At 51.9% G+C, this 25,748-nt stretch overlaps 3 protein-coding genes across 7 annotated transcripts in view; 1 reads left to right on the forward strand and 2 right to left on the reverse strand.

Moving 5' to 3' along the window:
• On the reverse strand, positions 1 to 8,108 carry Emilin1 (elastin microfibril interfacer 1). Its single transcript, XM_004839163.3, has 8 exons — positions 7,507 to 8,108; positions 6,517 to 6,642; positions 5,851 to 6,071; positions 2,373 to 4,298; positions 1,878 to 1,994; positions 1,230 to 1,247; positions 960 to 1,097; positions 1 to 612 (listed from the first exon to the last, which is right to left on the reverse strand). The coding sequence occupies exons 1-8, from the start codon at positions 7,674 to 7,676 to the stop codon at positions 275 to 277; spliced, it is 3,054 nt and encodes a 1,017-aa protein (XP_004839220.2). The 5' UTR covers positions 7,677 to 8,108; the 3' UTR covers positions 1 to 274.
• Ost4 (oligosaccharyltransferase complex subunit 4, non-catalytic) lies at positions 7,344 to 17,386 on the forward strand. 2 transcript variants are annotated; one of them, XM_021253605.2, is made up of 3 exons: positions 7,344 to 7,367; positions 16,373 to 16,510; positions 17,145 to 17,386. In XM_021253605.2, the coding sequence occupies exon 2, from the start codon at positions 16,374 to 16,376 to the stop codon at positions 16,485 to 16,487; it is 114 nt and encodes a 37-aa protein (XP_021109264.1). In that variant the 5' UTR covers positions 7,344 to 7,367; position 16,373; the 3' UTR covers positions 16,488 to 16,510; positions 17,145 to 17,386. The 2 variants fall into 2 exon arrangements, with proteins under 2 accessions (XP_021109264.1, XP_087072682.1); XM_087216556.1 differs by lacking the exon at positions 7,344 to 7,367 and adding an exon at positions 16,186 to 16,275.
• Agbl5 (AGBL carboxypeptidase 5) overlaps positions 17,248 to 25,748 on the reverse strand; it is a 17,536-nt gene continuing 9,035 nt past the window's right edge. The window contains exons 12-16 of one of the 4 annotated variants that reach the window (XR_002392830.2): positions 20,447 to 20,614; positions 19,068 to 19,180; positions 18,725 to 18,771; positions 18,128 to 18,261; positions 17,248 to 17,769 (exon numbers count right to left, since the gene is read on the reverse strand). Coding sequence is in view for 3 of the 4 variants with exons in the window: in XM_013070126.3 (XP_012925580.1) it covers positions 17,598 to 17,769; positions 18,128 to 18,261; positions 19,068 to 19,180; positions 20,447 to 20,614 (587 nt within the window). In the remaining variant the exon portion in view is untranslated. Of the gene's footprint in view, positions 17,770 to 18,042; positions 18,262 to 18,724; positions 18,772 to 19,067; positions 19,181 to 20,446; positions 20,615 to 25,748 lie in introns of those variants that run through there. The other 3 variants (XM_013070126.3, XM_087216548.1, XM_087216549.1) reach the window with 3 other exon arrangements.

Consider the following 25,748-nt stretch of genomic DNA (forward strand, 5'->3'; position numbering starts at 1 on the left):
TTTTTGTAGAAAAAACCAAGTGTCTTTATTCCTGAATAGCTTAGTATGTTGGTGCGGGCCGGAGCCTGCGGGAGGCCCGGCTGAGGAGCAGAGTGCGAGGAGCGGCTCCTCCAGGTCCGGGTCCCGGGCGGCCGCGGCCTGGCCACAAGTCTGCAGGGGGCGCCGCAGCCCCGAGCCGGTGCGGCCCGCGTGGGGACCGGAGGGCGGGCTCGCGAGGACGACCCGGGCTGGAGCCGCCGCCGCTGGCTCTTTGGCCGCGAGCTCCGCGACGCTTCTACAGCTGCTCGAGCTCCAGGTCCCCGTAGAGCAGGGCTCCGCTGAAGATGGTGAGCGGCTCCTCCGAGTGCGCCAGCTGCCCCATGACCAGGTCGATGCAGACCGTGTCCCCGGCCTGCAGGGGCAGGATGAGGCTGAAGACGCCCAGGGCACCCGGGCTGGGCTGGCTCTCCGCCACCGGTTTATTCTCCAGGCCCTCGGGCTCGTAGCCGCCGGAGTCTATGCGGGCCACGCCCAGGTTGGAGCGGGATAGCACGGCCTCCACCTTTTCGTGCCGGTGCCCGGTCAGCACCGCGCTCAGCAAGTAGCGTCCGGCCAGTGGAGCGGTGAACACCCCTGGGGACAAGGACAGCAGTCGGGAGGGGACAGAGGCGGGCCGGGAAGGCCTCGGGAAGCCCACCTTGGACTGGGAGGCCGCTGGATCCTTTCATCTCTATTCCACTACTGCGTCGCTGGGCGCGCGTACATGCCTGGCAGGAGCAGGCCCCAGGGAGGAGCCCTGGAATGAATGTCTGCTCCCTCCCCACGTGGTGCCCTGCCCAAGCTGGGGTGGGAAAGAATAAATGATGGAAAGAGTCGGGGTCTCTCCAAATCCAAGAACGAAAAGATTCTCCAGCGAGAAGACATCGCGGCCCAGCCTCGCCTGTTTCTCCAAGCTCTCAGCCCGCCCCCTTCTGGCTTACCGCTCTCCGGGTCGTAGAAGCCTCCGTCGTTGAGCAGGACTCTGTCGAAGGGGACAGTGCCTGGTTCCGACCGCGGCAAACTCAGGGCGGCTGAAAATGCCACCCGCGGCACGGAGACTGCTGGCGCGCCCTCCACTCCTGGGCGGGGGTAGGGTGAGGGTCAGGGTGGAGGGCCGGTCAGAGCTGGCCAGCCCCTTTCCCTGGGGATCTCGCTCAGCGCTTCCAGCTTCCGGGCTGGACTTGTGTTCCTCCATCCCGAATCTCACTTACCCTGTTCACCTTGGGGACCTGTGGGAAGAGGAAAAGGGAGCAGTGAGATGGAAGCCACCTCCACTGAGTCACACAGCAGACATCTACTGAGCCTTTCCTGCTGCTCTGAGTACTGTGTGCTATGTAGATTTTCTTTTTCTTTTTATACTAGGAATTGAAGCCAGGGCGTTTGCATTAAGCTACATCTTCAGCCCTTTGTAGTCAGTTATTTAAGACAGAGTCTTGCTAAGTCACTAAATTGCCTGGGCTGAGCTCAAACTTTCAATCCTCCTGCCTCATCCTTCCAGGGTGCTGGGATTACAGGCATACACCATGTGGATTTGAAAGCAGGAGTGGGATATCAGGAAAAGGAGGAATAGACACTCTCTGTTCAACTCTAGGGCTGTGAGCCTTAGCTCCAGACTTTCACACCCCGAGTGGGCCTTGCAGGCTCAGCCCAGGTCTTCAGTACAGCAGCAGGACCAGCATATCCCACAGTCAAACACAGCGCCTATCCCAGCTCCTGCACTTCCCTCTTCACCATCAGCCTCTGGGAGCCCACAGGTCCTCACCACTTCCCCTTCTCTGTCAGGTTCGGTAGAAGGTCAAGCCTAGGGCTGGGAGGGGAGCCGATAACCCTGGCTGCAGCAAGGGTCTCAGCCTACATACCTGGTGGCCCAGTAGAGCCTCTTTGTCCATCCATGCCTGGAGGTCCTGGAGGTCCAGCAGGGCCTGGAGGACCCTGCATCCCAGGAGGTCCTGGGGGCCCAGCCTCACCTGGAGGTCCTGTGGTGACAAAACTAAGTTGAAGAAGAGCCCTGAAGGGAATTCCTGGTGGATAAGGACGTTGGGATGGGTGAAACAGGTGGGGTTTTGCAGGTTGATGGGGAGAAGGGGTCTCTTCCTGCCCATGCTGGATACCTGGCTGGCAGAGCAACATCTGACCTGCACCCACAGGCCTATCTGAGCAGCCAGAGAGAGGCAGTGGCACTCGAACCTTGTGTCATCTCATGGACACACTGCAACCTCTGGCACAGTGGTTGGGGCTGCAATTCATGCTGGGCAGAGCAAGGAGAAGGTAAAGGAGATCAAGCCTGGGCTGCTGTGGGGTGGGGGAGAAGGAAGGTCTTGAGAAGGACCCCCATGCCCGCTCTTGCCCCTCACCGGTGAGGTCTCTGAGGCTGAGCTGTTGCAGACGGTCCTCCAGGAGCAGCAGGGAGCTGTTGAGGGCGCCGAGGCGTCTGCCCAGGCCTGCCTGCCCTCCCAGCAGCTTCTCCAGCAGGGCTGCCTGTGCCTGGCTGCTGCTGTTGGTTTCCCGTAGCCCAGCCCAGAGCCCAGCCACATGTCTGGAAAGGCCCTCACGTAGGCCCTGCAGTCCCCCAGCCACAGTGTCCAGCCGCTCACAGACGTCCTCGAGACGGCCCAGTCGGCCCTCCAGGCTGGGGCACTGGCCGGCCTGCGCCTGTCCGGCCTCCAGGCCTCGGAAGCGCTCCTCACTCTCTGTAACGTGCTCCGTGGCCTCCTGCTGCAGCCTGTTAATCTCGGAGATGATGCTGTCCTTGGTGGCCCCCAGGTCAGCCAGATCAGCACCTTGGCCTTCCACGGTGGTCTGGAGCTCATGCAGGGAGTCATTGAGGGAGCTGAACGTGAGGATGACCTCGGAGAGCTCTCCTTGCAGGGCCTGTAGGGCGGAGCCTGAGCTGCCCCCGAACACACTGAAGCCATCCAGGGGACCACGGCTTGGTCCCCCAACACCTGGACCAGCCCCAGGGCCCTGCGGAGGTAACAGGGGGCAGGAGCAGCGCTCCACCCCATCCCGAAGGCGGCCCAACTCCTCTTGGACACCACCGCAGGCACCACAGCCCTCGTCCCCGCGGGCCTGGAGCAGACCCTCCAGTTGGCCCAGCTGTGCCGCTGTGAGATTCAGTCGCAGCATGAGCTCTGCAGCGGTCTCATCCTGTGCATCCATGTGCTCCTGGAGCTGGCCCACAACCCCTTGCAGTTCCTCCAGCATGGTCTGTTGAGCCTCCCCTGCTGCCTCCAGTTTGTGCAGGCCAGAGCCCACCAGCCGCAGCTGGCCCTCGCTGTCCAGTAGCCTGCGTTCCAAGGCACTGAGGATCTCACCAACCTGAGAGTCCTGGTCCCGGGGGGCCCCAGCGCAGAGCTGCCCACACGCCTGCACAGCTCCTGACACCTGCTCTTCCAGCAGATCCAGGCGCCCACCCAGCCCCCCACTCACATTGGCCAACAGCTCCTCCAGCTTCTCCAGGCGGCCCCGGGCAACAGGCAGCCAATGGCCCAGCCCCCCAGGCCTCTCAGGCCAGCCCTCCTCCTGCTCCTCTGAGGGGCCCAGGGTGGAGTTGAAGCGGTCCTCTAGGATAGAGAGGCGGGAGGCTAAGCTGGTGTAGCCTGGGGGGTGGCCCCCCTGCCCGGAGGCTCCCCCCAGCTCAGTGCCTCGACGCCCACTCAGCACTGTCACTGAGCCGGCCACTACGTCCAGCCTCCGCTCCAGGTCTGCCAGTCGCCGGGCCAGGTCTGGGGGGCAGCATTCCTGAGGCGGCCTGCGGCCCATGGCGGGGCCCATAAGCTGGCGCTGGCGCTCCTCCACGGAGGCCAGTAGCTTCTCCAGCACTCGCAGCCGCTCCCTATCCTCCTGCTGATGCTGGTGGAAGCCATCCAGCCCAGCCAGGCACACAGAGCAGGACTCCTGCAGCCGCCGCTCCAGCTGCCGCAGTAGCTCCTCATTGGAGCCAGGAGGGGCTGGGACTGGGGCTGAGTCTCTGCTGCCTCCACCACCAGCACCACTGTGATGATTGTTGAGGTGGCCCAGCTCTTGGTCATGGGTAGAGACGCGATTGTCCAGGAGCTGCAGCTGGTGCTGGATCTCATTGAGGGTTTCATGCACACCAGGGCGGGCAGCTGCATCTGCTAGCTGCTGCCTCCCATTAAAAGCTGTCTCTACAGCCTTTTGCACATCTTCAGCTAGGCGTCCACTCAGTCCCTGAAGGACACCCCGAAGGCCTTGCAGCTCCTTGTTCAGGCTTTGCACCTGCTCCTCCAGCTGCTGTACCTTCTCTGACTCCCCAGGACCTGGAGAGAGGGAAAGGCAGAGTGCGGAGGGGCTGGATGTCAGAGCTCAGGGTCTACCTGCTAAGCCCTGCCCTCCCAAGCTCCAGCAAGTCAGATGCTCAGACCCAACCGGCTCTGCTTCTTCTTAGGGTGATTTGGGCAAGAAAAGAAAAAAGGGGGCCGGGGATTTAGCTCAGTGGTTCTGCCACCTGCTTTGCAAGTGCAAAGTCCTGAGTTTGATTCCCAGTACCAAAAAAAAAAGAAAGAAAGAAAGAAAGAAAAAAGAAAGAAAGAAAGAAAGAAAGAAAAGAAAAAAGGAAACTCCATCACTGAATACCTTTAGGCCAAATTTAAACCAAAGCTTTTGAACCTTCTACCCCGGACAGATACTATTAAGTCTTCCTGTTTGGTGGATCAGGAAACAGAAGACCAGAGATATTAGGGAACTGGCCATGGATTAAAAGTTTAATGAGTAGCAATGCCAAAATCAAATCTGGATCATCTCTCTGGCCAGCAAACCCATGGCCTTTCCACTTGTGGATACTTGTCCACAGTGTCTCTTAACTTCTGGCTAATTGCTTCCTCATCTGGGAAATGAGAATGACACTATCTGCTCTCCCTCTTAGGGCTGTCAAAAGGCACAAAATGGGAATGCGTGGGGGAGGGGAGCACCTTGGATACCACACTTTAGCAATGACTGAACACTTTCCTACACCACCATGGGAACAAACAAGAGGCCCCACGGCAAGCCTGCTACAGCTTTGGCTGGATGGCCAGAAAGTCAGCCAGAAGTTCCTGTGTCCATAATTATAACACGGTTATCTCTTTGGCAGGAAAACAGCACATCCGGTGTGTTCAGGACACACGCACAGACACAAGGGAAGAGAGCAATGGAGACTAGTGCATTCTGGGACCTGTAGTCTCTAGAGGCCACAGACGGGCCTGGGACCTGTAGTCAGGGGCAGTGCATGCTAGGACTTGTAGTCTCAGCATTCTTCCCCACGGATTGGCTTCTCAAAGGAATTCTCCCTTACTCCCCTGCAGTTGTTCCCAACTAGGAAAGGTCTTGGCCACATGTGGGCGCCCGTGATCACATTCTATCTTTTTCTCTAGCTCTGTCTCTGGTTTCTTGGTCATCAGATCTCTCTCTCTCTCTCTCTCTCTCTCTCTCTCTCTCTCTCTCTCTCTCTCTCACACACACACACACACACACACACACACACGCACACACGCACACACGCACACCCACACGATCTCGGGGACCTCATTAACCCTGTTCTCCCTGTTCTCCCTGACTTGCATCATGGGGGTTTCTTGGTCATCAGATCTCTCTCTCTCTCTCTCTCTCTCTCTCTCTCTCTCTCTCTCTCTCTCTCTCTCACACACACACACACACACACACACACACACGCACACACGCACACACGCACACCCACACGATCTCGGGGACCTCATTAACCCTGTTCTCCCTGTTCTCCCTGACTTGCATCATGGGGGTTTCCCTTGGCTGCATGGCCCACGTTTTCCCCCCAGGGTGATCTCTGCTCGGCCTGCCCGCAGCTCCCACACTCACCCTCTCCCCCTAGTCCGCTGAGGTGGCTGCCTGCACTGGAGCCGGAGAGGTTGGGGCGGGCAGGCCGGGGCCGGGGGTGTGGAGTGGAGAGTGCAGGGCCCGTCGCAGGGGCAGGACCCTCCGCACAGTCGTCTCCCCCATACCCCTGACAGCACCGCCACTCCATATCTGTCACTGTCTTGTAGACCACACGGTAGCGAGGGCGGAGGAAGCTGCGGTACCTGGCAGAGGCAGAGAGGGGCCTCTGTAATCTCGTACTGTCCGTGACCCAAGTCCCTGTGCTCAGAGATGGGCAGCTACTAGTGAGCAAGGCCTGTCCCTCAGGCTGGGTCCCCCTTTCTGGCCAGCATGCGGCTTCATTCAGTTGACAGCTGTCAGCTTTTTGGCCAAAGGCCAAGTCCCTGTTCTTCCTCCCGTGCCTGGTGCTGGAATCTTGAGCTCCTCCCCTGGAGGATACCTGGCTCAGAGAAGGTGTGGTGGGTGACAAGTAAGGGACGTGTGTCCGCTGAAGCCTGCCAGCCAGCCCTCTCCCTGGCATCTCCCCACTGTGGCTCTGACTGAAGCCCTGTCCTGCTACTATCTGCCACCTGCTTCCCTGAATTGCCCCCTCCACCTTCTGCCCCTTTGCAGCTCCCCAGTGCCCATCCCCTGGCGCTGAGGACTCACATGATGTTTCGTGGACACTGGGGCTGGCCCCAGCTGCAGGGCTGGTAGTCCGGCTTGACGAAGGTTTCTACTCCATCCCCAAGGACACAGCTCACTGTCCGGGTCACCACATAGGCACACCAGTTCCTGTAGGCACAACCCTACCTGGGCCCAAGGACCAGAGACATGTGCCCCAGAGTGGAGCCTGAGGGGCTGAGAGGGGCCCTGGGGATCCATGAGGGGCAGTTTCCCACACTTTCCTGTATAGCCAGAGCACATAAAGACTTTTCAACATGGGGAGAAGCACCAAATGGAAACCGCAGCTGCAGAGAAGTCAGTCCTTGTGGCTGCGGCGACCTGGGGAACCTCTACTTTCAGAGGTCTGTGTCTCTTCTGGCCGTGCCTCAGGGCCCAGCCAGGCATGCTGTGTGTTAGCCAGCCAGCGGGGTCCCTGTGGAGCATCCCCTGGACGTGGCTTTTCAACCCCCACCTCAAGGGAGAGGACAAGGCAGGCCCATCCTGCTCAGGGTTAAGGAAAGAATAAGCCCTTGATGAGCTCTGTGCCCTGGGGCTTGCAGCACTGCAGTCTAGGCCCATTCTCTCGGCCTCTGATCCATGGTGGGAGGAAGGTGTAGGGGCAGAGCAGGACTGGTGTCAGAATTATGGATTACTGGATGGGGCCAAGGAAGCCCTAGAAGGACAAAAGGTCTGCCTGAGGCTCCAGGGCTCATGTACAGCTGGCAGCCGGCCGGAAGACCTGGCCCATGCCTCTTGGTAGTTTCCCTGGGCACAGAGCTGCAGGTCCTGCTGGGGAGGAGCAGGGAGCTGATCCCACTCAGACGGCTGGACCCTGATAAAGGACCCGCGGGAAGGTGGGTGTGTGAGGACCGCTGATGGATGGGCTTCTTTCTCCCCTCTTCCCTGAGTTAGGGCGCAGCCGGAGGAGGGCCGCCAGCACCCCCACTGCCTTCCCATCAGCCTCCCACTCTGGGCTGGGACCCAGACTCTTACCTGTGTCGGCTGGCAGGCCGGGGTGCGCTCTGGGCCTGGGGTCCCCCCGGGCTGAGGGTCTGGCTGCCCCCCGTGTAGAGGCTGTAACCTCGAGGCGGGTAGCTGGCAGCCCCCACAGCTGTGGTCAGCAGGCAGCAGAGGTAGCAGCTCCAGAAGGTGCTGGGGGCCATGGCAGGGCACTTCGAGGCGGCCCTCAGAGACACATCCCAGCCTGATCGCTGGAGCCTCTGCCAGGCCCTGGGAGATGCTGCTGCCCCGGAGGACAGCGCGCTGGGCCAGTCCTGTCCCTGCTTCCTGCCGGCAGCCCCCAGCCACCACCTCCTCCTTGGCTGCCGGGCCTGACCCCTCTCCCCTCCTCTTTCCTCCTCAGGCTCCCGTCTGTCCCTCCCTTGGTTCCTTCCGCTCTCCTCTTCTTCACTTCTGAAGGGAGTCTGTTCTCTGGGCCCCCGGCCTCCTGTGCCTGGCCCCTGCCCCTCTAGATGCTGCTTCCTGGGCCTCTGCCCCCTTGCTTCAGCCGGCCCCCTTCTGGTGTCCTCGTCCTTTTCCCTGATGACTGGATCCTGGGGGTGACAGGGCTTTGCCCCGTGGCTGCTCAGAGGCGCAGGAGTGACTGTGGGACGGGCCCCTCCTCCCTCCCGCTCCCTCCCCTCCCTCTCCCCTGTCTGGCTGGCGGTCCAGCCTCCCCCTTCCTCCCCCACCTCTCCAACCACCATGCGCCACATCTGCTTCTTGTTAACTCCGGGAAAGAGAGAAAAAAAAGGAAAAACAGAGAAATGTGGAGTTGCCGCCTGGCTTGGGGCCAGCCCCTCAGACAGGCCACATGGAGCCTGGGCCAAAGCTGCAGAGGAGGCCCAGGGTGGTGACTGGGACAGGGAATGGGAGCCAGAGCCACAGCTCCTCTGGGCCAGGGCAGCGTCCTGTGTGATAGGATGGAGAGGAGCCCCAAGGAGAGAGCGGGAGGGCAGGACTGCTCAGGGGAGAAGGAACTTGCAGGGCTTGAGACCCTCAGGCACCAGCTGGTCCAGCTGCCTCCTTTTAGCGCTGGGAGCTTTGAGGCCCATGTTGGGAAGGTAACTTGTCCAAGGTAACACAGCAAGTTAAGAAGGTGAGAGTAGATTAAACAGCCAGGTCGGTGACTCAAGACAAAGAAGCAGGAGAGGAAAGGGGACCTGGGACTGAGAGGAAAAAGAGCTCCACTGAGGCAGGCAGGAAACCTGGGGAGGACAGACAGAGAGAGAAAGGAATCTGGAAGTGCAGGGGACGTGAGCAAGAGAAGAAAGAGTCTCTTTCTTAAAGGCCCAAATGCATATAAGCCCTGGGAGTTTTGGTGAAGTTCAGGCCATTACTAAGGGTGTGAAGGGGGTGGTAAATTGAGACCAGAGTGTAGCAGTAAAGGAAGTTGCTCCCCAGCCTGTAGGGAGGTCTCCTGTCTGCAGCCTGTCAGAAGGCCCCTAGGGGAGTGTCTCATCTGTGAGCCTGGACCAGGTTCTCCACGGTGTAGGCTGCTGGGGAGAGAGAAGCTGAGTTAGATAGAAAGGAACCAGGAGAATGCTGTGTGCCAGGAACCGTGGGGGTGTCCTGAGAGCAAAGGCACATATATCTAAGCCTCAGTCACTGCCAACTAGGGAGCAACTCTGGCTGTTGGGAAATGGGACGCAGCCCCGAAACAGAACGAGCACAGTGCAGGACAGACCAACTGCCAAGAGGCCTGGACAAAGGGATGATGTGTGTCCTGGCTAGGAGGAGGGAAGAGGCAGCTGGCTGCTGGGGGTAGTCAGGAAAGCTGTGGAAAAGACAAAACTTGAGTAGTGCTATTGGTTTAAGTGGGGTGGGAGGACAGGCTCAGGGAAAGTGGTCTGCCTTAGTTTCCTTGTAAATAGCATAGGAATACCATTAGTTACAGCACCTTCCATCCAGGGTATGAGAGTGTTCAGGGAATGAGCCACATGATTTCCTGGAATGGGGAACGTTTATGTTCTCCTGAGTGGGAGGAAACCTATGGAATCAGTGAGTCTGCCGGAAGTTCCATCTTGGGTCTTGGTTTGTGGGAAAAGGATGGCCTACCCACAGGAAGATAGTGGCCCATTTTACAGAGAAAAGCATGAGCCCAGTTCTTTTTTTTTTAAGATGGATGATCTAAGCATTCTTTGAATTTTTTCAATGTGTTCCTTTCTCTTAAGATCAGGTTCCTGCTCTTTACTTTCTCAACTAAGCTACAAGGGCTTGCACTATCCTTAAGGAATTTTGGGTATGATGGGTCTGGAAGGAAAAAAGCAAGCCTCGGGGATGCCAATACGGATAGCCTGCGGTAACCTGTGCCCTGGAACCTGCAGTCTTCCTAAGGATACAATTCTTGGAGTATGATACTCCTTGTCTACTTTCTACTTATCTTTATCTCTTCTATCCTATCTCAAGTTCCCCCTTAACTAGCACTGACTTTCCGAAAATCCCATGCCACCATTGAAAGTCTGTTTTCTAGGGCTGCTTCCAAATTCTACACTGCAAAGTGATATAGACAGGCCCCAGTGGTGACAATGACCATGAAAAGAACAGAAAAATTGTGACTGCTTGGTGACTGCAATGGTAGTGAGAGACCAGGTGAAAGGAGATCCCAGAGACCATTCCTGGGTTTCAGCCGAAATAGGGAGGATGGAAAGAAGAGCAAGTTTGAAGGTTTGAAAGAAATGTGATCTTAGTTTGGACATACTGGACTTAAGATTAGAGTAACAAACACATGGTAGTGAAAATACATATCCAGGAGATGGTGAGAAATGAGGACCTGGATTCTGGGAACCATTTCCAGGGCACTGGAGGCTGCTCTTTAGAGTTTTAGGGGCTGGCACAAGGTGACACTTGAAGGAAATGTTCACAGGAGACCCTGATTTCCATGGCTCCGTCAGTGAAAAGTTGTAGCTTTGTCCCTGGTCTCTGCAACAGTTCTAGGCCCTGGCAGGAAGCCAGCCCACTTCCCCTCCAGATTACCCTGGCTGCTAGTAGTTTTCTTTCTTTGCTCTGTCCTTCTCCTCTGCTCTCAGGGAGTCTCTCACAACTTACAAAATCATCCTAGTGATCTCATCACTGCCCAATTACTACCCATTTCCTCTCCTGCTCCCTGGAGTTAAAATTTTTTGGTTGTATTATATACCCAGGCATGGTATGGTAGCACATGCCTATAATCCCAGCCATCGGGAGGCTGAGGCTGGAGGACCTCCCAGAGTTGGAGGTCAGCCTGGGCTTCATAGAGACCCTGACCCCGCTTTGTGTTGTACAGTTTAAATATGTCAAGTAAAAAATGCTTTGAAACACACTTGCAATAGGTTGCATTTCATTTAGTCCTATAATTAGGAGTCAAGACCTAAGAGCTGGCATGAACGTTTGTGAGATCTGAAATAAACCAGTAGTGCTGCTGATGCGATGTGGTGGTGATGGCGTTGGCAGGCAGCCACAAATCTCCAAAGCTAACACTTTGGAAAGCCACAATTTCCAAGAATCACTGACACTAAAAAAGGCCAACTCCCTGGGGCAAGAGGATAGGATCTATTTTATAACCTCTTCAAAATGGGTGATTTCCAAAATCTTGGCCATACTAGGAAACAAACTCATTTCATTCAGCCATCACTGACTGAGCATGAGCTCATGTGCCCTAGCTGGGTCAGTCAGTAACTCTGATCTACAGAACTCAGATCTCACAGTCTTGCCTTGGGAACAGGGCAGTATGTGGAAGGCTGCATGCCTCCTGGCTATGGGCAGAATGTCAAAACTGGGCACTCCTGAGGCAAGACAGCATCTGCTGAGGACAGTTGTTAGTATCTAGGCATTTGGGTGTAGAGAAAATCCGGTTCCTTATTAACTGAATCCTTATCCCCTCATTCTCTGTAGTTTCTGTTCTATGAAATGTGTGCTACTCTTTCCTCTGTCCTTCTCACTGGCTAATAAAAGTGGATCAACCAAGGAGTTCACTGAGTCTGTCCACTACAGGCAGGTCTCCTCCCAATACCCCCCTTATATCTTGAAAGTTGTCTCTGTCTCTTTTATTCCCCATTGTTTCCTCCCAACAGGTAGCTGAGGGTCTGATCAACCCTCAGTACCTTGCACATGCCAACCCAGATAGGAGTTCAAGCCTGTGGGAGTCTTTTTTTTTTGGTACCGGGGATCAAACTTGGGACCTTGCGCTTGTGAGGCAGGCAGCTGAACCACTGAGCTAAATCCCCAGCCCTCTTTTTTTTTGAAGCAAAATATTTATTGGTACATTTTAGATATACATAACACTCATCTTAGGGAATTTGCACCTGTACATGATATAGCCTGCCTCTTTTTTTCCCCATCCCCCACTCCAGTCAACTCCCCCTCCCCTCCCTGTATACAAAAGCTTTGTTTCCATTTTTCCTTCTATTTTCACTTTTTTCTTGACCCTTCCTTCCTTTTCCCCTCCCCCCTCCCTTGTTCCCATCCCATTTGAACATTTTCTTCCCATTTCCCAATATCTGTTACACATTTTAGTCCTTTTTTCCACTTTTAGTTTCTCACACCAGAGAAACAATGTGGTATTAAACAATGTGTTCAACTTACTTTATTTAAGAGTACGGTCTAGGGGTCAGGTATATAGCTCAGCGGCAGTATGGCTGCCTGGCAAGCACAAGGCCCTGAGTTAGATCCCCAGCACCAGGAAAAAAACCCAAAAAACAAAAAACAAGTATGGTCTCAAGATGCATCTATAAATGTCTCAAATTCATCCTTCTTCATGGCAGAGTAGTGCTCCATTATATAAAACTCCCATATTTTCTTTATCCATTTGTTGGTTGATAGGCATTTGGGCTGTTTCCAAGCTTTAGCTATTACAAACTGTGCTGCTATAAACACATCTATGCATATATCACTGTGGTATGATGCTTTTAATTCTTTTGGGAAGATACCAAGAAGGGGAATAGCTGGGTCAAGCAGAACCTCTAGTTTTAGTTTTTTGAGGAATCTCCACAGATTTCCAAAGTGGTCGCGCCAGTCTATATTTCCACCAACAGTGGAGAAGGGTTCCTTTTTCCCCACAGCCCTCCAGCATTTGTTATTCATTGATTTCTTTTTTTTTTTGGTACCAGGGATCGAACTTGGGTCCTTGCGCTTGCACAGCAGGAGGCGAAACCACTGAGCTAAATCCCCGGCCCTGTTATTCATTGATTTCTTGATAACAGCCATTCTTTCTGGAGATGGAATCTCAGCATTGTTTTAATTTGCATCTCGAATGACTAGTGCTGTTGAACATTTTTTCCTACACTTATTTGCTATTTCTACTTCTTCATCTAAGAAGTGTCTATTCATTTCGGATGTCCATTTTTGGATTGGGTCTTTAAATTGGGGGGGGGTCTGATTCCCCCCCCCCCCCCACTAGGAATCAAACTCAGGACCTTGCACTTGCCAGGCAGGTGTGGTGCCACTGAGCTAAATCCCCAGCCCTGGAAGATCTGATTTTTTGAGTTCTTTATATATTCTAAATAGTAGTCCTTTGCCTGAAAAATAGCTGGCAAAATTTTTTTCCACACTGTGGGTTGTCTCTTCACTTTGTTGGTGGTTTCTTTTGCTGTGTAAAAGCTATTTAATGAGATCTCAGTTGTTGATTCTTTGTGATAGTTCCTGTGCAATTGGGTTTTGGCCATAAAGTCTTTCCCCATTGTCTTCTATAATTCTACCTATTCTACCAGCAGACTGTTTCTGTTTTAATATTTAGACCTTTGATCCATTTCAATTTTAGTGTATGGTGAAAGACATGGTTCTAGTTTCAATCTTCAGAATGTGGAAAGTCAGTTTTTCCAGTATCATTTATTAAACAGGCTGTTTTCCAGTAAAGATGTTTGGCTCCCTTGTCAAAGATAAGGTGGCTGAGTATGTCTGGAGTTGTTTCTGCGACTTCTAATCTGTTCGTTCCGTTGATCCTCAGGTCTGGTTTTTTTTTTTTTTTTTTTTTCCAGTACCATGCTGTTTTTAATCACAGTAGGCTTGTGGGGGACTCCTGAGTCAAGGTCCCTTACTCCTCAAATGCAAGCAATTTTTTTCCCTTTCAGGTATAAAAGTTCAGGGACCAACCTCCCTGGATTTGAGGCCCAGTCCTCCTTTCCCCAAGTCTTGTTGCTTTGTCACTCCTAAGCAAACTCCTGGCCTCATGTCCTTTCCTTGAAAACTAATCAGACATTGAGCTCTGTAAGCACCCCTCCATCATGTCACTCCTTCTGAGTTCCCCCAGGTGACACTTTGTCTTCCTTCCCACATACTTTTCCATCCAAGGTTTTTTCAAGCCTTGTCAGTTCTTAGCTGAGTCTTGTTTGGTCCAGGAGAATATTTTTTCTTTCAATTCTTCCAGGCACTAGGCCAAATGACCCATTCAAGGCTGATAAAGACTTGCCTGACCTAGGCACAGGAAGTTCTGAGAGGTGAAGGACATTTCTGGTTACTTCTAAAATAAGTCCTTTCCTTCTTGGCCGATCCCAGGATATACTAGAGTCCACAGTCTGACATGCAGAAAGCATGGCCAGGTTATCTTCTGGACCTCTGTTTCCTTCTTTATTTTTGTTTTTGTTTTTTGGTACCAGGGATTGAACTCGGGACCTTGTGCTTGCGAGACAGGCACCAGAACCACTGAGATAAATCCCTGGCGCTGTTTCCTTCTTTATAAAATGATCCTGAAGGCATCCTTCAGTTGTGATAATGTAAGATACTGTATATCTGGGTCAGGTGGTTTTACAACAGCCTTGGAAATCTGAAGTATTTTCCAAGGACTTCTCTGTAATCTGCAATACAGAAAAGGCCAGCCTAGAGGTACTGCTTATTTTAAAAAGGAAGTTGTCTTAGTTACTTTTCTTGTTGCTGAGACAAAATACCCAACACCCAAAGTTAAAGGGGGAAAGGTTTATCTAGCTGTTTGTAGAGGTTTCAGTCTATAATCGGCTGGCTCCAAGGCAGGGTAGCATGGTGGGCAGAGGAGCAACAGTTCATGGTGGACATAAAACAGCAAAAGCAAGCAAGCAAGGGACCTTAACAGCATCATTCTGCCCCCTTTATCTTATTCAGACTACTTAGGGCGGGCAGCACTCACACCGTTAATCCTAGTACCCTCAGGCCTAGCATTGCACCATGAATCAATCACACACTCAACATTTAGCCACCTCTGAAAAAGCCCCACCAATAACCACATGAGGCTTTGAGGGGACATCTAGACCCAAACCATAACAGAGGTCTAGTGCTGATTAAACAGTAGACCTAAGTGTCTGGTTGGACTTGGGTCTGCTTCAAATTTCCAGGAAACATGAAGCATAATGATATGTAATCCTTTAAGACCTAGACCTTCACTCTCCAAGCAGAGCTGGGAACAGAGCAGCTCAGAAGGGATGAACAGGGAGAACACGTCTGGGTTTCCCCCAGTGTTACTCAGGAGGGCTTTGGGCTTGGGATTCTAAATATGAACTTCTGGGAAATGGTGGGGCTCAAGGGAGAGGTGGAGGGAGGGCAGAACTACAAACCAAACTGGAATTGGGTTTAGGAGCCACTGTCCTGAAAGAGGGAGAGGGGTGATGGGACAAACTGTGGATGGTTTCTGGCCAGGAAAGCTGATTTGGGAGAGTGCAACCCTGGCTCACTGTGTACACACGAGGCACGAGGCACGCTGGTTAGTGCCCCATGGCGGCTCCGGTAGTTTTTTTTGGCTCAGAGAAGCAGAGGCCTCCCGGGAGCCCTGGCCCCCCTCTACCGCAAAGCAACTGGCTTCCATTACCCCTGACAGATCCACTGTAACAGCCCAGTCCCCGGCCCTGTCTGGCTCCTCGCCGTTCCCTTTTATGGTGAAGCTCAGAGAAAGCAAGGAGTGAGGGGGAGAAGGTTCTAGATGGGCAGAAGGTTGCAGAACGCCAGGGTGCTACTCCCCTCACTAGGAACCGTTGGCCGCCTACCGCAGCCACGCTTTTAGCCTTTTTCGGACGAACCGGCGACCTTTCTTGGTTGCCTTGGCCTTTTCTCCCGTCGCCCCTCCCTCACATCCGGGGGGTGATTTCCCACTTGGCCTAGGCCCCAGAGTTTGGGTGTTGATTCGGGGTGGGTCCGCCATTCCCGACGCCCACCTAGAGGAGTGGGGTGGAAGCAGGGATCCCGCCTAAAGGAGGCCCTGGTCAGATCACAGGGTCGGCCTACTTGGTCGACGAGGTCGGAAAGGCTGGCCCGGCGAGAGGAGCAGCGGGAGCCCCAGCCCGGACCCATTTTGCGCCTCCTTCCACGGCGTTCCCGCCGCCCGAGCCAGGGAGGGGACCGTGAGGGCAGGACCCAAAGGAAGCACCTGGCTGGGCCGGGCCGGGAAGTGAAGGGTGGGCAGCAGTGCGGGGGGTCGGGGCAGGAAGGGGGCTGGGACCTGCGACCCGGCCGTCTCCCGCCCGGCCCCGCCGCCGCAACCTAGCCATTCCTCGGCTCCGCAGAGGAGGCCGCCGCTGCTTCGCGTCCTGGGCAGCACCAGCTGCGGCCAGCTGCGAGGCTCCGGGCTGAAGCACGTTTCCGCGCCCCCGCCCACCCCCGCAGCGGGACGACCTCTCGGGCCCGGCCCGAGACCCCACCCTTTGCGCCCGCGGCGCTAGAGCAGGCGAGATGACGGGGCTAGAGTGGCCGGTCCGACCCGCCGCCCGGCCGGAAGTGCCTGGTAGGGTCCCCGCTGGCGTTACGAAGTTCCGGCTCGGGTAGCTGAGCTCGAGCTCGTACGTAGGCCGCTTTGAAGCCGCGGCGAAGTGCAGTGGAGCTGCTCAGGTGAGGCGCGCAGGCTCTGTCTCAGAGGCCTGGCCTCGCTCCTGGCCTGGGCGAGGAACGCGCCGGCCCTAGGTTCAGCCCCTCCTCTTCTTCGCAGGATGGTCACGGACGTGCAGCTCGCCATATTTGCCAACATGCTGGGCGTGTCGCTCTTCTTGCTTGTCGTTCTCTATCACTACGTGGCTGTCAACAATCCCAAGAAACAGGAATGAAAGTGGCGCTTTCTCTGCCCCAGGTAACGGTCTGGGGCTCTAGCGCCCAGCCCCGGAGAGCTCAGTGGTGAGGTCGTGCCAGGGCCTGAAGGGTTCGAAATCTGAAACCAGATAGTATCAGGCCGAGCATGCTAGTCCAGTACTGGGCCCCTTTTTCCGCAGAGTGCCCTGCCCCTTCTCCCTGCTGGAATGGGGGCGGGTTTCCCAATTCTCAGTCCCCATCTTCCTGGGGTTCTCCGAAGGTGGATGCTCATGTTGGAGTATGGTTAACGGTTACAGGGAGGTGCTGGCACCGGTAGGAACAAGGGTAGATACTGAGGTGCCATCCAGGAGGAGGCTTTGAGCTCTTTCCTTAAATAGCCTCCACTTTTCCAAGGTTGTTGAGGTTTTACTTAGGCAGATTTTTTTTTTTTTTTTTGAGAGGGAGTGAAAGATGTAGGCTTTTATTTTCAAGTTCTGAGGCCAGGGGTATTGTTTCAGGGTTTGGCTACTGCAGACCCACGGCAGACAGGAAGGGTGGGAGGATCTGAGGAACCAGCCTTAAGTGCGGGTCAGAAATGAAAAGGGTACAGGTGCATGGGAGTGGACTCCTGAAGGATTCCCCAGAGGAAAGCTGCGGCATTTTCCTTACCTCAGGTCTTTCCCCCTCTTTTCTAGGGTTCCAGGACATAGTCTGAGGCCAGATGGAGGGAGTGAGGGGCCTTCACACTTCACCTCATCCCTTCTGCCCATCACAACATACAAAGCAACTACACCCGGATTTTTCCAAACAAGTTTTATTTCCTCAGAGTCTTCTTAACCTTATGGAACGAGAAGCTGTCACTGAATAGGGTCCAGTATGGGGGCTGCTTTCTTTTCTACTCTCTCCCCCCAAATACAAAAATATAGATATATATATATTTTGTGGTCCCAAACTCTTGTGCTGTGGAGGGAGGGAAAGGGTAGTAAGTCCCTGTTTTGTACTGTGTCAATGTGAAGCTCTGCAACGCTTCAGACAGTGGGGCTGGTATTCCAGGAGTTATGGTTGTCCCATGGAATGAGCAGCTGAGAGAGGGCACTAGCATATTTTTCACTGTGTTCCCCATTTTGGGCATTAAGGTAAAGGCATTTTCAGACCCGGGGAGAAATTGTGAGTGGAGGAGATTTAGGGACAAAACAAACCTCAGGTTGGCCCAAGGGGCCCCCGCTGTAACAAGTCCGAGATGGAGAGTCAGATAAAGTACAGGAAATAGGAGAAAAGCCAGGGGCAGAGTGGGGCCGTGGGGGGCCGGCCTGAGGCAGCCTGCAACAGAGAGAGGAATCAGGGTTGTGGAAACTGCCCCTCTTCCGGTCTGTTAGCCAGGGGCTGGGAGGTGAAAGGAAGAGAGATGAAGACGGGAAAGGACAGGCAGGTTGGTTACTGCACAAAGGTCTGATGCTGGAACTAGCTTGGTCCTAGGCCTTAGGCCCTAACCTGAAGTTGTTTTCTTATCCTTTCAAGTGAAGACTGAGGCCATGATGGAATAAAAGTCGGGGACAGGATTCTTGATGAAAGTACATTTAGTTAAAGGGAATAAGGAAGGAGGAAAATTATCCTGAATGGCCGAAATGGGGATGGAAGAAATGAGGGGTGGGGCAAAGGACTGGACCCTGTTGCTCACCCTGGTGTAGCAGAGTGGGGTCCCGGCTGTGGCTCATTGCTCTCTCTGGTCCTGGGGACAGGGGATGTGGGGCCTGAAGAGCCTCTTATCCCTCTGCGAGCTGGCGGTGAGCTCCGGCCCAACCTGGGCCTAGCCTGTGTGGACAGGAGTAGGATAAGAGGCTGGCTTCTTCTGTGAGCTTTTCTGCTTCTAGAGTTTCCATGCATAGGGCCTAGTATAGGAGTCAGCAGAGGAACCAGGACCTTGAATTTCTGGGCATTGTCCTGAGAGGATGAGGCAGGATAACAGCTCCTGCATTCACTTCATGACAAATGCTTTCCAAGTCTTATGTAACTAGGGGTGGCAAAAGCATCCAACATTTAGGCTTCATGAGTAGATATGCCAAGGTCTGGCTGAGTAGAGTAGCACTGTAGAAAGATGATGGAGGACTAGTAGATCTCCCTTAGAGCCTTCTAGGCCTCAGCTCCTGCCACAGCAGCTTACGTTTCACCCATCCAGTCAGCTTCTGTGTATACCCAACTTTAGCTAAATACACATAGCGATCAGGACTGTACTGGATTGGTAGGACTATTCCTAGGAGCAGCAACCAGATGTTACCTGGGGAATCCGGGACCCCTCCTGGCGGAAACTCTCCTCTGGCAAGTCTGGGCAGAAAGAGAGGAGAAGCTAAGGGCAGGGGCAGGGAAAGCCGAAGCTAGCACACTGAGGTATATCTGGCAGGGACAGTGGGGTTAGAAGCAAGCAAGACATCTAGCTGATGGGATTGGGGTGGGACCAGGCGGGTAAGCACTCAGGCACCAGAGCAGCTCTCTGATAGGGCTGGAAGTAGAAAGTGTAAAGCAGGGCTGAGCATTTTCCTTCCCACTCCCCAGGTGAACAGAGCCTTGCTGGGTTCTGCCAGGTGTTACACTAGAAACTGCGGAAGACCCAAATCTGTTACCTGCAGTCGAGTCCTGATACAGGGTATCCGAGCACTAGTTCCTAGTAGACCTTTCCCAATCACCATGACAGACTCTTGCTTGTCCTCTGAAGATAAGAGTGAACAGCTGCTAGCTAGAGAGCAGAGGAAAATGATTATCAGGGTAGGGGCCAAGGAGGAAGTAACTTCAACCTTGGCACTTTTTTTTTGGCAGTGCAGGGGATTGAACAAAGGGCTTTGCCACTGAGCTATACCCCCAGCTCCCAATCTTGGAATTAATGAAGTGGGTTAGATAATCCTTGGCTGGAGGAGTTATGGAAACTAGGATGTTTAGCATCCTATATCCTGCCAGGCCCTTCCCCATTGTAACAACGAACCATGCCTCCAAGATGTTGCCAGATGTTCCTGGGGGGCAGAATCACCCCAGTGAGGCCACTCTGGTCCAGAAGCTGGAGAAGCAACTTTTGGCTACAATCAACCCACCCAAGCATAAATACCGTGTAAATTTATAGACCCCAGGCCTACCCTAGTCATATTTTAAGGCATTTAAGGAACAAGTCCACTCTACCCAAGACCTATACTGAAGGGTTCCTCTTAAGAGTAGACAGATTGAGAGTGGCTCTGGGTAAGGGAGACGCTGTTAGACTGGAGTCTTAGAAATCAATGCTATCCAGTCCTTTCCACAGCTGTGTCTATAAAAGGACAGGAGATGGCTTAATTCTTTTTTTTCCGGTACTGGGGCTCAAACTTGGGACCTTGCACTTGCAAAGCAGGCAGCGGAACCACTGAGCTAAATCCCTGGCCCTAGTAGATAGCTTAAGTTTTGTGTGGATGACAGGATGACATTTGCAGTGACGACAGACGACAGACATGCTGATTTTTTCATTCTCCATTGTCTTTTTTTTGGTACTCGGGATTGAACTCGGGACCTTGTGCTTGTGAGGCAGGCAGCGGAACCACTGAGCTAAATCCCTGGACCCTCTCTATTATTGTCTAATGTTGCCCAGTTCCTGGAATCGGTAAACTTGAGTAAGTAGCATTTGGCAGGTAGAAAAAGTTTTCAAGTTCCTCAACTGTAAAAATGAGGATTAAATTAGATAAAGCATGTAAAGCCATGCCTGGCAGATAGTAATGTTAAGTGTTATTTTACAAAAACATTTCATTAAAATTCCAGCCTTCCGTACAAAGGCACAGGTGTTAGGGCTTTAGGATACCAGGAGGATAATAATGTGACAAGTCTGGAGTGGCCTGCAGTACATGAAGTCAAAAAGGAAGTTCAGGTTAAGTGGCAGCATAGCCAGAGATTTCTTCAGGCCTAGTTGGGAGCCTGGTGTAAGCCCTGGATGGCACAGAAAAGAGGAGGCTGGCCAACCCAGACTTCAGGGGCAGTGGATACAGACCTGATACGCTGAGTGAACTGGGCAGTAGGCAGGAGCCCAGGCTGTGTGACGAGGCTGGGCCAGAACTAGCAGGGGTTGGGCTCGTGGCCGGGGCCAGGGCCAGGCTGCTTGCAGTAGAGCTATGGGTCTGTGGCTGCCGCCACCGTCTCCTGTCCTGGCTTCGGGGTTCTGAGGGGAAAGGACACAAGCAGGTGAAAGGTCAAATAGGTGAGGACTATGAATAGCCTTCACTGACCTGTTGACTCCGTTGTCAGAAGATGCCTGTTTGCAGAGTTGTCATTAGACCAGCTCCTCTCTTCTGAAGTAACTAGGATGAGGTGACTTCTAATATTTATTCTAGTTATCCAATTCTCAGCTAGCCTTCGTTGTACCTGTTCATTATTTTAGCAAGAAGTTACTGAACTTGGCTTCTAAAACAGTTTTCCAAGGTTCTCTTGTTACCTCTGACTCTTCTTCTACCTCTTAAATGTCAATGTTCCCCACCATTCTGTCCTTGGTCTTCTTGCTCTGGTTATTTTTTATTTTTATTTTTTTGGTACCAGGGATTGAACTCTGGTCCTTGAGCTTGCGCAGCAGGTGGCAAAACCACTGAGCTAAATTTCCGGTGGCCCCTGCTCTGCTTACTTTGAAACTCCCAAATCTCTCTCTAGTCCTTTTCTCCTGAAATCCAGCCCTGACTGTCCACTGGACATTTCTACCTGGAAGTCCCCCATGACCAAATCAAACTCATTCTCTCCCTCTCTTTCATTCCATCTTGGTGAAAACCTATCTGCTAGAAATCATATCATCTTTCTACTCCTCCCTTACATTTAAATTTGAGTTTAATCAAATCTTTACAGTTCTACCTCTGCAGTCGCCAGTGTTCAGACACAGGTCTTTAATTCTCATTCAGATTTTGGAAAGTTTCCCTACTTGTCTCCCTGGCTTTACTCTTTTCCCTCTAAACCATCCTTCCTTCACACAATCACCACAAATTTTTCTGAAACAAGAACTTGGTAAAAAAGCACTGGCTTAGGCAAAGGGGAATACTGAAAGTAGGGACGGAGTACTGGCCATTGAAGCCAGGGCCTTCACACTGACCTACATCCCCAGCCCCAGCTCCCTTTTTAAAATTGTTTATTTTGGGACGGGGTCTTGGTAAATTGCTGCTGAGTTGCCCAGGTTGGCCTGGAACTTGGGATCCTCCTGCTTCAGCCTACCAGGGTGCTGGATTATAGGCATGTACCACCATACCTGGCTTATTCTTTTGAGACAGCACCTAAGTTGCCTAGGTGGCCCTTGAAGTTGTGCTCCTCTTCCCTCAGCCATCATACCCAGCTTGAAGGTCTTTTAAAGGATAAGGCCTACACTTTTTAACACAGCACATGCAGAGCCCTGCCCACTGAGGTTCTAGTCACGTAGCCTTAGTGGGATGCTGACTTCATTCCTTATATCATCTTAGATACCCTCTACTGCTACTACCTGTGTGAGTTCTTTGGTATTTCTCTTTCATTTCTAATGAAACCTTGGCTATCTTCTGTGCCCCATCTCAAACGTCACCTCTATATAATCCAAAACAAAAAATGAAATCAAATGTCATCTCCATAAGGCTCCTTGAACATTACAGGCAGAATTAAATTAGTTCTCTCATTACTTCCTTTGTTCACATGGCTATCACTGCTTATGGATCAGTCATCCTTGAGTGTAACTTTACACTGGGGCAGCCCTCTCTGGTGTGTCCTTGTGGCTGTGGCCTCACTAGTACAAGTCTGAAGGTGGAGTCCCAGTGGGACAGATGAGGGATGGGTGGGTAGGAAGGCTTGCAGGCTGGGCAGGTCCGTCCTCACCCTACTCCAAGAAATGGGAAGAGAAAAAAATAAGAAAATGAGTGAAAGCCCTTAGGACATTTGTAGTTCTAGTGATAAACTGAATGTCACTCCAGAAGACAAGCAAAGCAGTTAAAGGATATACAAAATGTAAAATGGAGAAGAGATCATGGGAAAGATACTATGGCTATAATCCAGGAATCCTGCCTCTATCAGTTTCAAGAAAGGGGACAAAGTCTGATTTAGAAGAGAAGCTTGATTTGGAAAGTACAGTAAGTTCCTGACTTAACAAACATCCGAGTTGCAAACAGGTAATATTTGTAGGTGCATACAGAGTGCAGAAGTAGCTCATGTGTCTGCTGGACACTGTCACAGTTGGGCTGCTGTGTGCTTACTGTACAGTTCGATAGTGTACAGTGCTCCATCAGCCCAGGATGTCTGGAAGCAAGAGGAAAAGCCGTGGTGATGTGGAGGGGACTGCTAGGAAGTACAAAGCAATATACATTGTATATTTGTGCCAAAGGTGTGTAGGACCCCCTTTGTTGGACTTAAGAACAAATCTGACTGATGAACATTCTCCCGGAACACAACTTGTTCCTAAGTTGGGCACTTACTGTATCAGGCCTTTAAAGACAGCACTCTAAAATCAGTCATCAGTTAAGACTGCCTGAAGACCTGGCCAAGCTTGCCTGTAATTTGTCAATGAGAATGCACAACCCACTTTATCATGTTTTGACTTTTGACCCCCGGTATCATCCAGGCTTACTCAGTCCCTGTTGAAACAAGAAAGAAAAGGAGCCTCAATTCTCTATTTCTTGCTTCTGAGTGACAGAAACAGTTGAAGGCTGAATGCTTGTGATCTGCTTTGCTTCTAGAGATTATAAGGTGGTATTTTATGATAATCAGCTGTAAGCTCCATTTTGGGGGTGGCATGAGTCCTAGAGCCAAGGTCTGAGAGCTCGAGCCAGGGTGACCTCACCGAGTATGACTTAGAACGGATGTCCTGAGGCCTCCAGGATCCTGAGAAAGTGCTTTCTCACATGGAGTGCCCTGGTTGCCTCGCCTGTCTCCTGCAAGTCTACCTTTAACAAAGCTGCTGCTTTCCCTCACCCTCAGCCTGGCAGACCTTCTCAGACTCTGCTTGCAGCAGCTTTTGTATCTTGCAGGCTTCTGCTTTCTCCTTCACTGTATTAGCTGTTCTGCAGTGACATCCTCTTCCCTCACAGCCACTGCGGCTACTGACGGTATTTTCTGTGCTTCTGAAATGGAGGGTGGCAGCTTCGCTGCAAGTCCAGGCAGTGGTACTTACAGTATGTTTTGCAGCCAGGGAGAACCAGATAGAGAAGACTCCAGTGTTATTGTCAGCGGTGCTGGAGTCCAGAGTCACTCAGAACTTTTCAGCCTCCTGACCCAGAACTTCTGTTCGCACCAGGCTGGCTACTCCTGGGCCTTGTGTATAACTTCCTAGCTTCAGGACAGAACCTGTCAGGCTCATTCGCTGAATCTGCCCGAAGCTTCTGGCTGGACTGCCTAGATCTTTCTTGAAATTCCCTGGATAGCCCATTGTGATTGTTATAGCTAATAAAAGAGTCAATTAAACTTTTAAATGTGATATAATTTGTATTATAATTATAATTTGTACATTAGTGGAAACTTCGTATAAATTCACAAATCAAAAAATCTCGTCAAGGGGGCTGGGATTTAGCTCAGTGGATTCGTCACCTGCTGTGCAAGCGCAAGGACCTGAGTTCAATCCCCGGTACCAAAAAAAAAAAAAAAATCGTCAAATCATAATCTCAATTTTTTTAGAGATAAAGTACAATTACTGAGCAGTGACAGTGTCATAATTTTTATGTCAGTCTCATCCCTCAAACGCCCAATTTTCGATTCGGAAAGTATAGCTACTTTACAGTTACAATTTCTGAGATATGGGGGTCAATGTTCTAGCTTAAACAACAAAATATAGCTAGATGTGTAGAACCAGGAAATGGCACAAAGAAACAGCATGGGACAGATAACACAGAATAAAAACATTTCCTGAGGGTTGGGTGAAGATGCCGAGTTCAGATGCCAGAGTCTGTATCACAGCCCCTATCCCAAACCAAGGCCAGGCTCCCAGCTTGGAATCTTACAGGATGAAGCCACAAAAATCATTGCCAGTAAATGCTCAGGGGAACACAGAAGTCAAGATGTCTGGGGCCTCATCTTCCAACTCCTTGCAGTACCCTTGTTTAGTATTATTAGTAACTCTCAACTTGATGCCTTGTCTTTAGAGACACAGTTTACTAATGCTTATAAATGTTTATCCAAGACCCTGGAGTGTCCCTGTATTCCAGCCAGGTTTTTCTGCCTCTAAGCTCACTGACCCCAGGGAAACATGCCTTCTCCCTTGGTTTCCACTGGCTCCTGTATGTGGATCTTCCTTACCCCCAGTTCTTTTTCTACCTGCAGGGTCTCTCCATTTGGATAGCCTAAGAAGCATCTACAGTAGTTAACACTTTATTCCTTGGCTTGCAGCCTTGAAGCCCTCTAGTTCCTTTCTCCCACCATATCTGAATTCTGTCATTTGTTTCTAATACTTGGGTTAGGCTGTAGTTAGCTCATGTGTAAACTACTACAAGGCTTCCACCTCCCCTTTCCTATCCAGTATGTACAATCCAGAGTAATCTTTCTTTTGTTCCCATGGTTCTTAGAAGCACAGTTACCTCATAATCTTTGAGTTTTAAGATAACTCAACTTAGAGCCGTGGATTTAGCTCAGTGATTCCGCCGCCTGCCTTGCAAGCGCAAGGACCCGAGTTTGATCCCTGGTACCAAAAAAACCCCAAAACACAACATACCTCAACTTCTCACCTCTCCCCATCCAGTTTACTGGATGAAGTGCCACATATACATGCTTTAATCCTCTCTACCCAGGAGCTCTGTCTTGGTCCTGCCACTATTTCTCATTCTGAAATGTTTTTGTTAAACCATACCCTACTTGTATACAAAAACTTTCTCCACTGAGCATTCTGTTGGTTAATTACTGTGTTGATCTACAGTAGCCTTCCAGGTGTCCTGGATGTTTATAATATGTGTATGCTTTTATGTTGTATTTACTGTCCTGTTTCCTCCATTAATTTCAAGTCAGCCAACCAGAAATCACTTAGTACCGAGACTGCACAATTTCTCTTAGTTATCTGGGGAAGAAACAAATAGAATGTGTCCCTCATCTCAAGGAGCTCAACGCAGCACCTGCCTCAGGAGGGGGCTAGGGAGAAGTCAATAAAATACTGATTAAAAACTGCCTAGATGGGCTGGGGATTTAGCTCAGTGGTTCTGCCGCCTGACGCGCAAGTGCAAGGACCCAAGTTCGATTCCCAGTACAAGAAAAAACCAACAACTGCCTAGACTCCTCCAGTGAAGACCTAGAAAAGGCTCCTTACTATTTCCCTTTGCTGTCAGGAGAGGAGGATTTATGATGCTGATCAAAGAACTGCCAAGAATTAAAGAGTTACG

Source organism: Heterocephalus glaber, unplaced genomic scaffold, assembly GCF_053883595.1.
Source record: "Heterocephalus glaber isolate CG9 unplaced genomic scaffold, H.glaber_assembly_v1.0 deba00001457, whole genome shotgun sequence".
Classification (NCBI taxonomy): domain Eukaryota; kingdom Metazoa; phylum Chordata; class Mammalia; order Rodentia; family Bathyergidae; genus Heterocephalus; species Heterocephalus glaber.

What these genes read in the sequence shown, in the direction of transcription:
- Emilin1 (XM_004839163.3), bottom strand. Translation starts at nt 7,676, where the DNA reads ATGGCCCCCAGCACCTTCTGGAGCTGCTACCTCTGCTGCCTGCTGACC. An exon ending in CGGCCTGCCAGCCGACACAG is followed by an intron (nt 6,643 to 7,506) that starts GTAAGAGTCTGG and finishes TTGTGCCTACAG; the next exon opens with GAACTGGTGTGCCTATGTGG. An exon ending in CAGCCTCAGAGACCTCACCG is followed by an intron (nt 1,995 to 2,372) that starts GTGAGGGGCAAG and finishes TTGTCACCACAG; the next exon opens with GACCTCCAGGTGAGGCTGGG.
- Ost4 (XM_021253605.2), top strand. Translation starts at nt 16,374, where the DNA reads ATGGTCACGGACGTGCAGCTCGCCATATTTGCCAACATGCTGGGCGTG.